The 15,533-nt window shown below is 56.7% G+C and overlaps 7 protein-coding genes across 7 annotated transcripts; 5 read left to right on the top strand and 2 right to left on the bottom strand.

The window, feature by feature from the left end:
- Positions 1-131: 131 nt before the first annotated feature.
- MKK02DRAFT_25277 (DnaJ domain-containing protein) lies at positions 132-950 on the top strand (the record flags this gene model as incomplete). The annotated part of the gene is made up of 3 exons (XM_053087014.1): positions 132-311; positions 363-460; positions 512-950. 3 exons carry the CDS (start codon positions 132-134, stop codon positions 948-950), a joined length of 717 nt encoding a protein of 238 aa, XP_052945759.1.
- Positions 951-1,206: 256 nt separating this feature from the next.
- On the top strand, positions 1,207-2,317 carry MKK02DRAFT_44680 (uncharacterized protein; the record flags this gene model as incomplete). The annotated part of the gene is made up of 7 exons (XM_053093042.1): positions 1,207-1,594; positions 1,640-1,795; positions 1,838-1,901; positions 1,949-1,976; positions 2,046-2,152; positions 2,201-2,253; positions 2,307-2,317. The coding sequence occupies 7 exons, from the start codon at positions 1,207-1,209 to the stop codon at positions 2,315-2,317; spliced, it is 807 nt and encodes a 268-aa protein (XP_052945758.1).
- Positions 2,318-3,123: 806 nt separating this feature from the next.
- MKK02DRAFT_44679 (uncharacterized protein) lies at positions 3,124-4,564 on the top strand (the record flags this gene model as incomplete). Its single annotated transcript, XM_053093041.1, has 8 exons — positions 3,124-3,520; positions 3,574-3,732; positions 3,779-3,861; positions 3,897-4,003; positions 4,052-4,104; positions 4,153-4,159; positions 4,205-4,298; positions 4,355-4,564. 8 exons carry the CDS (start codon positions 3,124-3,126, stop codon positions 4,562-4,564), a joined length of 1,110 nt encoding a protein of 369 aa, XP_052945757.1.
- A 134-nt stretch (positions 4,565-4,698) lies between these two features.
- Positions 4,699-7,396, bottom strand: MKK02DRAFT_36949 (peptidase M24, structural domain-containing protein; the record flags this gene model as incomplete). Its single annotated transcript, XM_053089528.1, has 16 exons — positions 4,699-4,866; positions 4,920-5,163; positions 5,209-5,256; positions 5,308-5,369; positions 5,422-5,469; positions 5,524-5,564; positions 5,620-5,697; positions 5,744-5,805; positions 5,852-5,994; positions 6,044-6,100; positions 6,148-6,504; positions 6,552-6,890; positions 6,935-6,995; positions 7,049-7,202; positions 7,254-7,276; positions 7,323-7,396. The coding sequence occupies 16 exons, from the start codon at positions 7,394-7,396 to the stop codon at positions 4,699-4,701; spliced, it is 1,959 nt and encodes a 652-aa protein (XP_052945756.1).
- A 616-nt stretch (positions 7,397-8,012) lies between these two features.
- Positions 8,013-9,139, top strand: MKK02DRAFT_44677 (uncharacterized protein; the record flags this gene model as incomplete). Its single annotated transcript, XM_053093040.1, has 9 exons — positions 8,013-8,050; positions 8,097-8,256; positions 8,308-8,355; positions 8,416-8,502; positions 8,546-8,683; positions 8,738-8,823; positions 8,880-8,950; positions 9,000-9,063; positions 9,115-9,139. 9 exons carry the CDS (start codon positions 8,013-8,015, stop codon positions 9,137-9,139), a joined length of 717 nt encoding a protein of 238 aa, XP_052945755.1.
- Positions 9,140-9,332: 193 nt separating this feature from the next.
- MKK02DRAFT_27522 (uncharacterized protein) lies at positions 9,333-13,157 on the bottom strand (the record flags this gene model as incomplete). The annotated part of the gene is made up of 8 exons (XM_053087363.1): positions 9,333-10,232; positions 10,326-11,105; positions 11,151-11,447; positions 11,495-12,247; positions 12,290-12,730; positions 12,769-12,909; positions 12,956-12,971; positions 13,027-13,157. 8 exons carry the CDS (start codon positions 13,155-13,157, stop codon positions 9,333-9,335), a joined length of 3,459 nt encoding a protein of 1,152 aa, XP_052945754.1.
- A 343-nt stretch (positions 13,158-13,500) lies between these two features.
- MKK02DRAFT_44675 (transmembrane amino acid transporter protein-domain-containing protein) lies at positions 13,501-15,457 on the top strand (the record flags this gene model as incomplete). Its single annotated transcript, XM_053093039.1, has 10 exons — positions 13,501-13,893; positions 13,942-13,998; positions 14,049-14,236; positions 14,296-14,421; positions 14,468-14,480; positions 14,533-14,631; positions 14,689-14,697; positions 14,745-15,147; positions 15,202-15,352; positions 15,403-15,457. The coding sequence occupies 10 exons, from the start codon at positions 13,501-13,503 to the stop codon at positions 15,455-15,457; spliced, it is 1,494 nt and encodes a 497-aa protein (XP_052945753.1).
- Positions 15,458-15,533: the final 76 nt, after the last annotated feature.

Raw genomic sequence — 15,533 nt, 5'->3', positions numbered from 1 at the left:
CGGCGATCGCCGAAGTATGACGAGATTCTTCGGCCGATCAGCTGGCTCACACGATCGACTTTGAAGGTGCTATCGACCCATATCTGCAAGTTAATAAGAGCCTAGGCTGCTCCAGTCCACCCGCAGCACCCATGATTGGGGTCCAAAGTCGTGGTGGTCGGGCCCTGGAGCTGCTCAATCACGCTGGACCATCAACGAGGCGTCACATCGCTTCCTCGGCTCGGAGATCGGCAAAAGTGGTCAATCACTATGAAGCCCTCAAATTGCCAAAGAACGCCACGAAGCAGCAGGTGAAAGCAAGGTTCTACGAGGTGAGATATTCAGCGTTCTGAACAGCCCAAGAAGGACGCTGAAGATACCAGTTGTCGAAGAAATACCATCCTGACACGGCCGGAGGTGATATCAGCCGGTTTCACAGCATCAATGATGCCTATGCTACTCTAGGTGACGATTCCAAGAGGTAAGTTTTGATTAGTCGTCTCCCGCGATGAATCTTTTCTGACCCTATCAGGAAGCAATACGACCAATCTCAATCTCAGCCATCCTCGGGCTATGGAAACAACCCATATGCCTACGGCTCATCCCCTCTCAGACCACAAGCTCAAGGTCCTCATCGATCATGGGGCCGAGCGGCCCCTCGGCGGACAACCGGACCAGCCACCTCTGGCGCACATTACAGCCCTTTCGGCCGCAGGACGCCCGAATACGGTGCCGCCTCAGGATCGTCGGCGTACGCACGGACTGGCACAGATCCGTTTGGCCGGCCAGTCTTCTCCAGGCGCAAAGGTCCAGCTGTAGAGAGGGATGACGAGGAGAAGGGAGAGAGCGGGCTGTGGCGATTTGGAGTGGTGGTGGGGCTGTTATTGGCGGTGGTAGGGTTTGGAGGCGGTTTGACGGCGAGTGCCGATACGGGGCAGAGGCATAGGGAGAGACCGCCAAAGGAGCGGTAAAAGGAGGGGGTGCGTAATGATGCTGGTATGACCGTTCAGACTCTACACGGTGCCAGGGACTGGAGGTTGACCCATACACTGCTCACCTTTCACTGACATCTCCTCAGATCAGCCTTTCGGCTTCAGCCCCTATACCCTTGTCAACGCTGCCAGCTAGATATACACATCAACCAGGCCAACGAGCACAGCTCGACCGCAGACTACACACAATTATCCTGCGCGCTATACAATGATGATCAAGCAAGACTCGCCAACCATGCACGCAACCCTCCTTGACCTCATTAAGTCTATCGACCCGTACGTATACCCCTCGAACCCCCTCGTTCATCCTCGTGACAATGCGCGGATGACCCCATTCCACCTCGTGATCGGTAACCATCACGTCGATCCTCCGATTCTACCCATCGGCCACATCCATCCGACAATCCTCATCGACATGCTCGCTTACAACGTCGAGACGGTCGGCGAGAGCTTCACATTCTACCCCGCGATGGGGCCCCGACCGGAGAGTGCGGTCCTGCGAGCGGTCAAGGCGGTCGCTTTCAGCTACCAAGCGGTCAATAGGGGCAAAGACGCGCTGACGGGGATTATCGACGGTCTGGTCGATTTCATGCGGAAGAGGGGCACCGTTCCGGAGGACAAGTGTAAGTCTCATCGATGTGTACCATATGCCTGCCACTGATAGTCAGACGGCCCAAATGAAGAGCGATTCGCAATGTATGCGTCTCCACGCTCGACGCACTTCGAGGGGAAAGTTCTCGGTCCGATGAGGAATGCTGTGGCCACGGTGGCACGAAGTCGGAGCGGCTTTTTCGGGTGTGCAACATTTGGCGTGAAGGCTATATGTGCGTATATGTCGGGCAGAAGAGGAAGCCGCTCATTAGTAGTGTACGAAGGAGAGGGAGAGGGAATGCGGATCTGGGTTCAGGTCCGAGGCGGCAAATTGAATCAGTGGGTCCGTCTCGCATGTTGAAGTTTTCCGGACGAAGCTGACTCAGGTCCAGTTGGGGAGGGCAATACGATGTCGTAAGTCTTGCACTGTCATATCTTGCATTCTCCCAATCTGCGCGATTTGACAAGCTGCTCACTTTGTAGACCGCCAACGGGGCCCTTCCTGCCGGCCTGCTACCCCTCGAAGGCATTGTCAAGGAGTGTGTTGAGGAAGCGGACCTGCCAGCTGAGTTCTGTGCGGCAAATCTGAAGTCATTCTAGTCGCTCTACCTCAGCGCATCGCTCGGCTGACACATCAGGCTCACCGCTACCGCCTCTTACTGGATGATCGCCAAGGAATGGGTCAGACCTCGTGAGTCTTATATTTCACCTATGGGCCCGCAGATCCTCGCGCTGATATAGCAGATACGACGTGAGCGGCGCAGACTATATCTTGGTACCTATCAATACTTACATGCAGCTTCACCTTTGAGCTACAGCTGCAGCCCGGCATGCCTCGACCAAAAGCTCCTCCAGTCAGTGCTATTGAAGCCTGTCCCGAAGTGGACGGCTTCAAGGTGAGTCTGCCTCTCATTGCTCACACCGCTCTTACTGATACCTCGACCAAGGTTTTGAAGCCGTTTGAGGTCCGGCAAGCGCTACTTCAGGGCCGGTTTCAGCCAAACGGAGCCCTCAAGATGGTGGATTTTCTGGACCGTCATGGTCTCCTCGAAGGTGAGGATGGACTAGAAGAGATCAGGTGGAGGATGAAGAGGGAGCAAGGTGTAGCCAAGCCCGTCGGGATTGGTCTGTAGTCACGGGGCAGGGTATGCATCAATAGACTAACAGCACCTAATCGTTCATTATCAGCTTGGCGCTTCCTTCTTATCGCGATGATAAGACAATCTGCGTACGTACAGGAGTGAAGTTTAAGGACACATTCGCGCGGCGGGGCATCCTTCTAAACGCCCCCCGTACTGGACCTTCGTACACGTGTGAGTGCTCAACACGATCCTTTGACGTGTCGACCCCGGCAACACGGCATCGTCATCGTGCCTAGACCCATGTCAGCTGTAGATAAGGCATACACATCTTGGTCTTTTGCCAGTCCTCGAAAAAGCCCTTCTCTGCAGTGTCTTTGGGGTGATCCCGCCAGCTGATCAGCTTACTTCAACTCATCCCACTTCATTATCCGGCTCTTCGTAACTCAGCTACTGACAATACTGACACAGTTGCAAACAACATGTCTGACTCCCTATACAAGGCGTCCCTTCTTGACCTGTTGCTCGAAGTCGACCCCCATCCTCACAACGCTGATCCATCCATTCATCCCGTCACCAAGCAGCGACTGATTCCCTTCCACCTGGTCCAGGCAGACTATCACCTCTCTCCACCCATCAAGCCGATGGGCCGGATCAACCCCGACGTCTTGCTCGAGATGATTGCCTTCGAAGCCAATCGCCACTTTCCCGTCTTCACCTTCTTTCCCCGCCTCTCCGCCAAGGAAGTGGTACCTCAGGCGGTGCGATGTGTCGCATTCGATCCCGACCTGGTCAAGGCCGGGAGGAAGGCGCTGGCGATGGCGATGGAAGCGCTGGTGTGGTTCATGCGGGGCCGAGGAAGCATGAAGAAGCGGGCTTGTAAGTCCTACCTTGTACTTCTAGACGCTTGCAATACGTTGCTCATCCCATAGTCGACCGAGAGGACATCTTTTCCGTCTTTGCTGATCCCCGCTCGACTGCTTTCGCGGATCTTCAAGGCGAGATGGCGGTCTGGGACAATGTCGGGCTGACCATCTTCCGCGGCTCAACCTACTGCTTCGATACGTGCTGGATCGGGGCTACGATGATTGGTAAGTGATTATCCAATTTGAGGGGTCCGCTGGCTCACCTTCTCAGTCTACGAGGGGGAGGGCCGAGACATGAAGGTATGGGTTCAGAAGCGGAGTGCGCATACTTCTTATGGAGGCATGCTCGACACTGTGAGTCAAGCTTCATGGGCGGCGACTGATATCAGACTGTCGGTGGCGCGGTAGAGACCGAGAGGACCGCCTGGGAGGGCATGGCCAAGGAAGCTGAGGAAGAGGCCAACCTCTCCGAAAGCATCATGAAGGAGTACGCACGGTGAGTATCGGTCATCATAACGGCCGCAAAGCAGAGCTGATGAGACAGTTTCGTTGGGACGCTGAACTTCCAACTCGACCCCAAGACAGTGCCCAAGCCTCGTGAGTAGCGCACCCCCTAATTGGCTCGCCAGTGAGCTGACGGTCCAGTCGTACAGTGAGCTCAAATCGCCATGACCGAATGAGGTCAGCTGACGATTAGCTTGTGCTTTGATCTCAGGCGTCCCGAGCCTTCATTCTCCGATTACGCAGCCACTCAACCTCAGATCTGCGACGACGAGGTGGACTGCTTCATTGTGAGTGCTCCGCCTGAGTCCCCTACCTCGGTTCGTCCGCTGACTAGCTGTGTCAGCCCATGTCAATTCCGGAGATCCAAGAAAGCCTCCAGCAGCGCAAGTTCCAGCAATCTGCCGTGCCCGACCTGATCTTCTTCTTGTTTCGCCACGGCTTCATCACCCGCGAGAATGAGCCGCAGATCGACGAAATCATGGCGCGATGTCAGCGGGAGCATCATGTGGCATTCCCGCACCGCCTCACCGAGATCGACCGAGTTTGGCAGTGACGTTCTGATGACTGGTGGACTGATAATACTGATGTCTTGTGATTGGATTAAATTAGATGTCGATTTGTGAATATTGGCCTGTCCGATGTGAATGGATGAGTACTCCCTGCTATATCAAGGTGCATACCATCCGATCAGATAGGCTGGCACTCCTTCTCGAGCCACTGCAGCGCTCGGTCATCCCCAAACTCCTTCAAGATCGGAGTCACCTTCTCCTTTACCTCAGCATGGTAGCTGTTGAGCCACTTTCGCTCGCTCTCCGTCAGTAACTCAGGCAGAACCAGCTTCGTATGTATCGGACACTATAATCTTAGCTCCGCCCGCCAGAGTCCACGACGTGGGCGCCAGGACGTACCATGGTAAAGTGCTCAAACTTGAGATACCCCTTATCCCCGAAATTATGGAGTGTCTCCGCCGGCTGAGTGACCACAACATTCTCGATCCGAATGCCCCATCGCCCGTCGGCGTAGTATCCCGGCTCATTCGATATGACATGTCCGGCCTGGAGAGGGGTGTCGTTGTAGGCTGGTCGTTGTCCTATACCTTGTGGGCCCTCGTGGACATTCAAGAAGGCGCCGACGCCGTGGCCGGTCCCATGCCTGGAAGTGAGCTATGGTGTGGATTGTGTGGGTAGTACGACTGACCTGAAATCCAGTCCGTCCGACCAGAGAGGTCTACGTGCAATCACGTCCCTGCCATGGTCAGCGAATATGCATGAGCGATGTCGGGAGACAGTAACGCACAAGATGTAGCCGGTTGTTCCCTGTGGAAAGACCATAGTATCTATGGCAATGTGCCCTTGGAGCTAAAGCTAGGTCAGCGACTGCGCTTTCGCCGGGTGCAGAGAGAGTGCTCACCACTCTGGTGAAAGCGCGCTTCTGCTCGTCCGATGGGGCGCCAAAGTGCTGCTAATCAGCACTGCTCGCGAGACTGAATCGAGCCAATGAAGTTCAGCTCACCCAGGTTCGGGTAGTATCGGTGGTGCCGTCCAAGTATTGAGCTGTATGAATCAGCAGGTTGTCACCCGTCATGGTATTTGATGGAGAGCAACCTACCTCCCGAATCGCAGAGATACATTGCGTCCTTCTCGATGACAGCGCTTCCCTCCTTAGGCGGAGCATAGTGAATGACAGCTGATCCAGTCAGCTCGATGAATCACCCTACCGCGAGCGTGCTTACCAGCATTAGGACCGGTGGAAGAGATGGTCGTGAAACTCAAGCCCTTGAACAGCTTGTTCTCTCTGTGTCGATCAGCCTCGGTTCCGCCCTGTACTTCTCGGTACTCACTTTCGGTAGTTCTCCAGGACTGTGGCAGCATCATACTCGGTCCAGCTCTCGCCCTTCTCGAGCGCCTCCTCCAGCCACGAGAAGTAGCGGACGAGCGCGGCTCCATCTCGGATGTTACATTGCCTAAAGCCCTCAATCTCAACCTGTATACCGGGTCAGCGTGTATAGCAGGTTCCGAGGGGCTAAACTTACCGGGTTCTTACGTGCTTTCGTGTCTTCGATCATAGATCGTCGCGCTTCGACGTGGTCCTAATGATCAGCTGCATGTCAGAAGGCGAAAGTGACAATCAGCTCACCTCGCCAATAGCCTGTGCGACAGCCCAGCTCGTCTTGTTTCCTACGATGACCTTGTCCGTCTTAATTAGCTTCTCCTCATCCGCAGCTGCCTTCCCGCCGGGTGTCTTAACAGGCTTTGCCTCCACATGCCCGTTGGCATCCGAGAAGTGCTGCGAGCCCAGTCCAGGGATGCCTTTTGACACCCTATCCGCGCGAACTCCCTCTCCCCACTGAGTAAGCGATGTCCAGAACTCGTCGTATGATGATACCGTCACCCCGCTGCGCTTGAGATAGTCGCTGACTTCCTCGGATAGCGAAGCAGGATTGACGAATAGCCGGCAATCGTTCGGGGTGAGGATGGCGTACGTGAAGAATACCTGAGCGATCAGCAAGCGGCCTGCCTCTGCCTGGCTACGGGACTTACCGGGTTGTATGGGATATCGCTCCCTCTGAGATTGAACAGCCAGGCCACCTCGTCCAGCTGTCCAATGACCATCCCTGGACTCCCAATCCGCCTCAGCTTATCCTGCATCATCCGCAGCTTCTCCTCGACGCCCTGACCGGTATACTTGTCTTCCAGCTGGAAGACGGGATTGGTCGGCCGAGCGGGACGGTCTGACCATATGGTGTCGATAAGATTGTCAGGCAGGGGTACGAGGAGGGAGTTGATAGAGTCTTCAGCGAGTGACTTGGAGAGGTTCTTGTACTCCGAGAAGGGGAGGACAGTGGGATCGATGCCGATCTTTGAGGATTTGGGCAACTCCTGACCTTTCAGCCTGATACCGCGTGATTGTCACGATCGCTGACCTCTTTAAGCCACTTTCCCCAGGCCGGCACGTCGGGCAGACCATGCTTCATCAAAGTCCATCTATAAGTCAGCTCATCCCTCCACTCGGGTTCTCAGAGCTCCGACAGACTCACCCCTCGCCAAGCTGCTTCTCCGCTTGCAGCCAATACCTTCCGTCAGTCCAGCATCTCGCTTCAGTCTGCGTGACTACCGCAGTCCCAGCAGAGCCGGTGAAGCCTGTCAAGTGGGCTCGGCGGGCGTCACAAGGCGCAAGGTACTCTGAGGAGTCTATAGCGCATTAGCTTTGGGGTATCAGTCGGGTAGACAGCGGAGACTTGCGAGCGTCTTCAGAGGGAATGACACTGCCGATCAGCTTGACCATGCACACGCCTCGCAGATTGCGCTTACTATGCATCGACCTCTCTCTCCTTCATCATCGCCCGGACAGCCTCGAGGTTGCCCATCGAGTTCAGGACGGGCATCGTAAAGATCGAGCGAATGAGACCGAAACTTGTCAACACAGGTCGGCCAGTAGGGTAGGGTATTATTCGGCGGGGCGTCAAAGACGAAGACCGTGCAAATGTCCGAGAGATGACTATACACAGTGATGGAAACAGAACAGGCATATGTACAGTCTCTTGAGAGGCAACGCTGGCCACCTGTTGTCCTGTACCGCCCACATGGTGGGAGGTGTATTTACGGCGGCGGTGGAGGCATAGCCGGCGGACCTGACCGAAGGTCAAGATCAGGCACGATCTGAGGGTCCAATTGTCGGAACTTGAACAGCGCGCGACCATCCTGGACAAGGGGCTGTACGCAGCCAGATGCTTCTGTGGGACTGCTTGAAGCCGACTCCAGCGCCCGTGTGCGAACCCAGAGCTGTCATGCAGCAGAAAATCAGCTGAGAAACCAGCATACCTCAGCCACGTGGCGCCGGGCCGGCTCGGCGCCGGGCGGGCGGTGGAGGTGTCCTCGCCCGCTCCACCTCCATCGCCCGCTCCATCGTCATCTCAAGGTCAAGATGGAGAAGACTTTCATTGCGCATCGGACGTGGCCCCTACAACATCTCTCCACATCGCCGTTGAGTAGCGAACAACCATGTCCACCACAGTCCTCATATCAGGCGGGAACCGAGGGTATGTTGTGCCCGACCCCTTGGACAGAGTAAGGCTGATGAAGCAGACTCGGCATGGGTCTTGTCCAGGGCTATGCGAGCCGTTCCAACTACACTGTCATCTCCGCTGTCCGGAACCCTGATTCCATGCCAGAAGTCAAGTGTGGCGAGGGGTCCAAGGTGGTTGTCGTCAAGCTGGACGCCGGGGTCAACGAGGATGCTGAAAAGGTACGCCGGGTCGCACATCAATGTAAGCTGGAAGTACCGCTAATCCGCTAGGGACTTAAGCAGGCGGAGACTGAGCATGGCATAAATAACATCGATATTGTCAGTATCTGTCGCCACTGTTAGGTTCGACACAGACGAGTGACGGGCTGACAAGCACAGGTGGTCGCCAATGCTGCTATTGGTGACTCGTTCTACCCGCTCGCCAAGGTCCCCCTCGACAACTTTGAGGAGCACTGGCGTATCAACGTATGTCTCGCTCCAAACTCTTCTGTTTGGGCTGATCATTCAGGTCCTCGGCGCTCTCGCTCTCTTTCAGGCCTGCGTGCCCCGCATGTCTAAAGGCGGCAAATTCATCTTCATGTCCTCCGGAGCGAGCCCTATTGATCGGATACCGGACAAGGAGGATGCGGGGTATGGGATCACCAAAGTCAGTTCATTTGGTCCGAAGGCTTACTTGACGCCTGAATCTGACGCCGTGCAGAGCTCCTGTAACTATCTCGCCCGATACGCGCATTTCGAAAACCCCGAACTCGTGGTTTTCTCGCTTTCGCCTGGATGGGTTCAGACGTGAGCTTCTTGGATCTGCAGGCGATGTCGTGGGAATCAAAGCTCATAGCTTATAGGGATATGGGTGATCGAGCGGCAGTGCGATATGGGCTCGAGAAGGCACATATCACAGTGGACGAGAGCGTCGGTATGTGCAGTCGCTGTGTTCAGTCAAAGAGCGTGAGCTGATATCCTAGCTGGCATGCTCAAGGTGATTGACGAGTCTTCGAGGGAGAAGTGGTCTGGTCTGCATGTCAGGTAGTAAGTCGAAGCTCACCATCACCCGGACCGGAACCTAGCTGATTGAATCAGCGACGGAACGCAATCCAAGTGGTGACAAATCTTCTTCGCTGTCCGTATCTGACCTTGTATGCGATACTTGTATGCTGCGTCTTTATCGGTTCCCAGTGTCATGATATATTACATGTCGCCATTTCCGCGAGTCACCAGTTACCCCACCAGAATAGTGTCCTTGTATAGTACAGATCCTGCCGCGCCTCCTTTCAATAGTGAGCCATTCATCCCGCCAATCACTTCCTACTCCTCGTCGCCCGCGTCGTCGTCACTGGCTCCACCGCCACCGCCGGCACCTCCTTCTTGACACCCCTCGCCCTGCTCGTCCGCCCAGCCGACACCTTCTCCTCGGCCGCTACATTCTCCTTCTCCCCTTCGTCCTCCTTAACCGCACGCGTCCGCCTCGTCGGCGCTGAGACAGTCTTCCTCTCCACCACAGCAGCCGGCGCCGCAGCTGCGCGAGCTCGTGTAGGCTTGGACGCAGCTGCCGAGGGAGCTGGCTTGGCTGCGATCTCACCGGCGGGCTGATCGGATGTTTCCGAGAGGACCTTCTTGGGCCGTCCGCGGCCGGCAGGGGCGGATTTGATCTCCGGGCTAACTGGACGAGAGACCGCGGCGGTTTGGGCGGAAGGTACGCGAGAGCGGGTCGTCTTGGGGATGGCCGCCTTCTCCTCGGTCCGCTCGGCCTCCGTACTGCTTGCAGCGGCGCGACGAGTAGGCTTCGACTTGGGGTCGACCGCAGGAGCCGCCGCGACTGGAGCGGCTGCTCGGCGACGAGAAGGTGCAGAGGGCCTCTCGACCTCGACCGGCTTCGACGCTGAGACAACACGCGTACGAGCGGGCGCTGACTTGCGCTCCGGGATGACCGCTTCCACGGTTGGCTTGGCCGAGCGGATGCGAGCGGAAGATGTAGCTCCCGCCGTTGCTACGGGCTCGATGGCAACGGCGGCCTCGTCAACGCTGGGATCGACCGCGATAACTGGCAGCTCAGCCGACTGGGATCCCCCCTGCTCGGTGACCCGTAGCTCGGCCTGTTGTACCGCTGCAGATGACTTCCTCTTAGACCGGGGCGTCTTCCGCTGCACCTCCTGCTCCACTTCAACCGCCTGCTCAACCTCAGCCTCCGTCGCCTGTTCCTCCGCCGCCTCAGTCCGAGCGGGGGACCGCTTAGCCGGCGAAGAGAACATCTCCTCCATACCCTCCATCCCTGGGGTCGCCGCAGTCTTGACGGCGAACATCCCCTTCATCCCCCTCATATCCGGAGTCTTCGGCGGCAGGGGAAGGGCGGGATACAGATTCTTGATACCCGAAAGAACAGGCGAAGCGGGTGATGGGATGGCGGGGTAAAGGTTCCGGATATCGCCCATGTATGGTGTCTTTGGCTCAGGGCGCTGGTCCCGTGAAGCTGGTCGCTCCGAGCGCTTGACCGGTGTAGTGGCCTGTAGATGAGACGTGATGATCTCCGGCGACGCTGGAGTGGCATCTTCGTCCGCCTCTTCCGACTCCTGGATGGGCGTACGGAGGATGAGGGAGAATGGCGTTCCGACCTTCTTGGCGGTCGACCTGACGGGTGTCTGATGCAAAGAAGAGATGACAGAATCCCCTTCTTCCTCGTACGCGCTAACGACGGGCGTCTGGGGCGTGGGCGGAGCAGCACCGCCGAACCGCGCTGCAGGAGCGGCAGTGTAGCTCGCACTGGCCTTGACAGTGGGCCTGGCGGGCGTCTCGGGAAGGACGAAACCGACCGTGGCACGCCGTCCGTTCCTCTCCGCCGGCCGAGCGAGCTCACGGGCAGACGAGTCCCGCTTCATCTTGTTGAGCCGGGACCTGATATCCCCGATGGGTGTGTCGTCGTGCTCGTCCTCGTTGTCCTTTGTGGGAGACCGAGTGAGAGCGGGGTGGGATGGTGTCTTGACGAGGCTGAAGGCGCTCTTGACGGGTTCGCGGAAGCTCATGGGTGCTGCGGGGAGTTGACGGGGGGTAGCGAGGGATTGACGGCGCTTCCTGATCTGGCACGTCAGCGCGCGAGCTCGGATCAGAGCTCTGCAACATACCTCGGCCAGCTCGCGCTCAGAGACAGACGGCTGGAGAGGGGCATGCGACTCCTCGCCCGACTGATCGTCCGCATCCTCGTCCTCTTCGTAGGCCGCTGAGAGATGGCTGGACACGGGCTTTGATGGGGTCGGCCGGAAAGCACCGCCGCCAAGAGGGTTGGGCGAGGCTGGTACGCCGAAGGTCCTTGAAGCAGGGCCTCCGATAGCAGCCAAAGACCGGCGAGGTTGGTTCTGGTTGCGCGAGACTTGTGGTGTATAGAAGCGGTCGAGCGTCCGAGACTGGACGTCAGCTGAATTCTAGAAGTATAGAGCGCGTAACTCACGTGGACTGGTGTTGATGCAACAGGTGCCTCAGCGAAAAGGTCCTCTTCCTCCTCTTCCTCTTCATCGCCGTCAATGTCTCGATCATCGTACTCGATCTCCTCATTGCCTTCTTCATCTTCCTCATGTTCCTCCTCGGCGTGACCCTCATCCTCCTCATAGGAGTCTTCGTGCTCATCCAAAGGCGAACCGGCTGAGACGTCTGCGTGCAGATCGAATACACCTTGACCGGGCTGACGCGTCAGCTGGAGACAGGCCATGGTTACCCCAGCTAGACTTACAATATCAAGCGACATGTCCGCCTCCAGACTGTCATCCGCCGAATCACTCTCCGCAAACGACCCATCCACCCCCGGGTCCTCTTGCACCCACTGCAATTCGGCCCGTCCCTCTGCAATCTCTTGCTCCTCTTGCTCATCCTCATCACTGATATCCGAGTCCGGCTCCGGCGCCGGCACGCTCTTCCGCGGCGTCAAGCTCTTCCGCTTCGATTCTGCCCCTTCCTCCTTGGACGGGCTCTTGCTCTTCCGCCTTCCGACCTCGATCTTGCCGTCCGCTACTGCGTCGTCCACGTCGTTCGGGCGTGATTCGACCCAAGCCTTGCGGGCAGAACGGAGGAGGAGAGCTTTGTGGAGGGTCATCGGTCCCGGAGGCGTCGACATGGCGACTTTGGAGGGAACGCGAGGTGGGGTCTGGACGTAGGGTGTCTGGGCGGGCGCGGGGAGGGGAATCGAGCGAGGGGTTTTAGGCGGTACGGGCGCAGACTGCGATGTCAGCTCTCAGGTACGTCATGTAGAGTACTAGGTCAGATAGCTTACCTTCACAGCAGTCTCGGCCGTCTCCTCCCTTGTCTCAAGGATGATCATGTCCCCATCCTCATTCTTCTGCACGTCGACGATACCCTCCATGTTGCCATCCTCCTCCTCTTCCTCCTCTACCGGCTGAGACAGGTGGCTCCGCTTCGGCGTAGATCCGCCATGACCAACGTTACTCTGCCTCCGCTTCATTGGCGAAAGCGGAACAAACGGCTTGTCGGCCGGCATAAGGCTGAGCCGGTGGCTGGCGCGCCTGCGGAGTGGCGTATTTGAGACCCTTGGCTTGGCGGGCGTGCCTTTCCCTCGTACGGGCGTGTTGAGAATGCTTGGGGAGAGAACAGAGGTGGAGAAGGTAGGTGCGTCGGGGTATTCGAAGCGGAAAAGCTTCTTGCGGATGATGAAGCTGTCGCCAGAGGCAAGGGATTGGCGTGCGGTGGGCTCGAGCTTTACTCGAGTTTGGTTGGCTGGCATGAAGAAAAGACCGTTGGAGCCGATAACCGAGAGAGTGGCCTGCATATCAGTACACGTCCAAACAAATGAGACGGTGGACTTGCTGAGCCCTCGAGGAGGTCAAATTGAATCTCAGCGTGAACGCGGGAAACATCGTCCCAGTGTATCCGGATCTAATCATCAGCCGCTTGGCCCCCAGAATTCGCCTGAGATACTCACGTCACAGTCCGCATCTCTGAGATTATAAGCTTCCTCCCTCCCTGATGGAGATGAGTAAGGAGATGACCCACCTTCCAAATGTGATTTTCTCCGCATCGATAGGGTAGTTCTGCTTGACCTCGCCCGATTTCCTGTCGATATAGAAAAGCGAGCCCAATATCTGCGGGGCAAATACAGGATCCGGGGTGTATTCTCGATCCATGTTTGTCGATGTTGCCGAGGTCAGTGTGCCGATGTAAGTAGTCGAGAGATAAGACCAATTGAAAGCGTAACGTTGAGTGAGCTGTTTGTTTACCCTCGCCGAGAAGTCAAAAGCATACACGGGTAAGCTTTCCCACGGTCGCATTTGGACCCGCCGATGACCGAGTCTAGCTTCAGTCCGTGCGTCAGTTGTTGAGGTATTTTGAGACACGCCCAGCTGATAGAGATAGCGAAGACCCATTCATACCTTTGCTTTGTGTATATCGCTTATAAACAATATAAGCTCCTAGTCGAGCACACCGTCAGAGGATCTGTCTAATAAGCCCCGGTAGGAAGAAGCCATCATGCCGCAGAACTACGGCGCCACCAGCCCACCTATCACCCCTGCCTCCCGGCGGCAACTCGGTCGCGATGGTCGCACACCCCAGGCTACTCCGGCCAAGAGCATCGCCTCCCCCGAGCCACAGGGGACGGTCTTCTCGTCTACTGTCAATCTCGCCAATACGACAATAGGAGCCGGAGCTCTGGCTTTCCCTTCAGCGTTCGCAGCTATGGGGCTCGTGCCCGGAATAGCGTCGTGCTTGATATCAGCGACAACGGCGGCGTTCGGGCTGTACCTGCTGAGCAGGTGTGCGACGCAGGTAGGGCAGAGACCAGGGGACGAGTGGAGGAAGCCCAGCTTCAATGAGGTGGCCCGGATATCGTTTGGCAAGGGGTGGATTACGAGGCTGTTCGATGTGAGTTGGGAGCTGCGCCGATTGGCGGTCCGGGAGCTGACATGCCAGCTAGCAATAGCGATCAAGTGTTTTGGTGTATCTGTATCCTATCTCATCATCTGCAAGGTAAGCTCAGGCCGCTTCTAGATGATGAGGATCATCGCTAAGATCGGTAGACCCTTCTACCCAAAGTCTCCGAGACTATCGCCGCTGCTCTGAACCAACCACTAGCCACCGAGTCTATCCTTCGATCCCAGGACTTCTGGCTCCTGATCACCATGGGCGTGATCATCCCCCTGAGCTTCCTGCGGACCCTGGACAGCTTGAAGTTTACTAGCCAGATCGCGCTGGCTTCGGTCGCTTAGTAAGCTCTGTCACCCTGATTGAACTCTGCAAAACATAGGGCCCAAGCTGACAGGATAGCTTGATTTGTGTCGTCGTCGGCTGGTTTGCCTTGAAAGGCCCGAGCCCGGAACGAGGCGAGGTCCATCTTTGGCGGTTCGGCAAAAAGACCTTATCTAGCTTCCCTGTCCAGGTGTTTGCCTTCACGTGAGTCTGCCCTACCCCCACAGTGGGTTCCAAGCTGACGATATAGATGCGCTCAGAACGTCCGTTGCGCTGAGCTGCTTCGCATCAGTACAAGCAGAACTGACTTGACAGATCTTCCCCATCTATAACGAACTCCGCGAACGATCTCAGAAGAATATGAATGCTGTCATCCTCACATCTATTGGATCTGCTGCTGCCTGCTACGAGATTGTAAGTTTACACCCCCTGCTGTCGGCGCGTGAGTGGGATACAAGCTGACTGATCTAGCTCGGCATCGTAAGTCCACTGCCAGCTCATCACTCCTTGCTTTCACTGACACTCAGATTGGCTACCTCACATTTGGTGACCTGGTCGGATCGAACATCATCGCCATGTACCCACCCACCTCCCTCCTCATCGCGCTCGGCCGGCTCGGCATCGTCCTTCTCGTCGGTCTCTCCTACCCGCTCCAGCTCCTGCCCTGCCGAGCGTGCATCTACGCATTCACAAGCGGGATTGTCAAGGGCAAGAAGGCGCCTCCGATGTTTTCATCAAACGCGGATGATACCCCTGCGGAAGATGACGAGGACGACGATGAAGAAGACGGGCCGTTGATGCCGAAGCGCTATGTGTATGGAACGGCGATCGGGGTGGGGGAGATGCGGAACAGCAAGTTTGTAGGCTTTACCTCGGGAATTCTGCTGGCTGGATTCTTGATTGCCTTGGCGGTGGACGAGCTGGAAGTTGGTGAGCTTCGGTTTCCTCATCCGACTCATGGTGAGACTCTAGCTGACATCTTAGTGCTGGGCTTCGTCGGGTCGACAGGATCGACCATTATCTCCTTCATCTTGCCCGGATTCTTCTACTTCAAGCTGTTCAGGAACGAGAAGGGGCCGGTAAAGTGGCTGGCTCTCGCGCTAGGGATCTACGGACTTGCCGTCATGGCCTTCTGGTAAGCTTCTCCTTCTTTGAAATATGAGAGAGCCCGAGCTGACTGCATAGTCTCACGTTCAACATCATCAAGCTCGTAGCTGGTCAACCTCCAGCGGGACACTAGGCCACTGGTATCCTGCTTGTCACATGCATGTTGTCACCTTTGCTGACTACTCTGCTGACTTTGCACTGACTCCATC

Source organism: Dioszegia hungarica (genome assembly GCF_025882075.1).
Source record: "Dioszegia hungarica strain PDD-24b-2 chromosome Unknown MKK02contig_8, whole genome shotgun sequence".
Classification (NCBI taxonomy): Eukaryota; Fungi; Basidiomycota; class Tremellomycetes; order Tremellales; family Bulleribasidiaceae; genus Dioszegia; species Dioszegia hungarica.
Note: the sequence above shows the minus strand (reverse complement) of the source record. Positions and strands in the feature narration are given on the sequence as shown.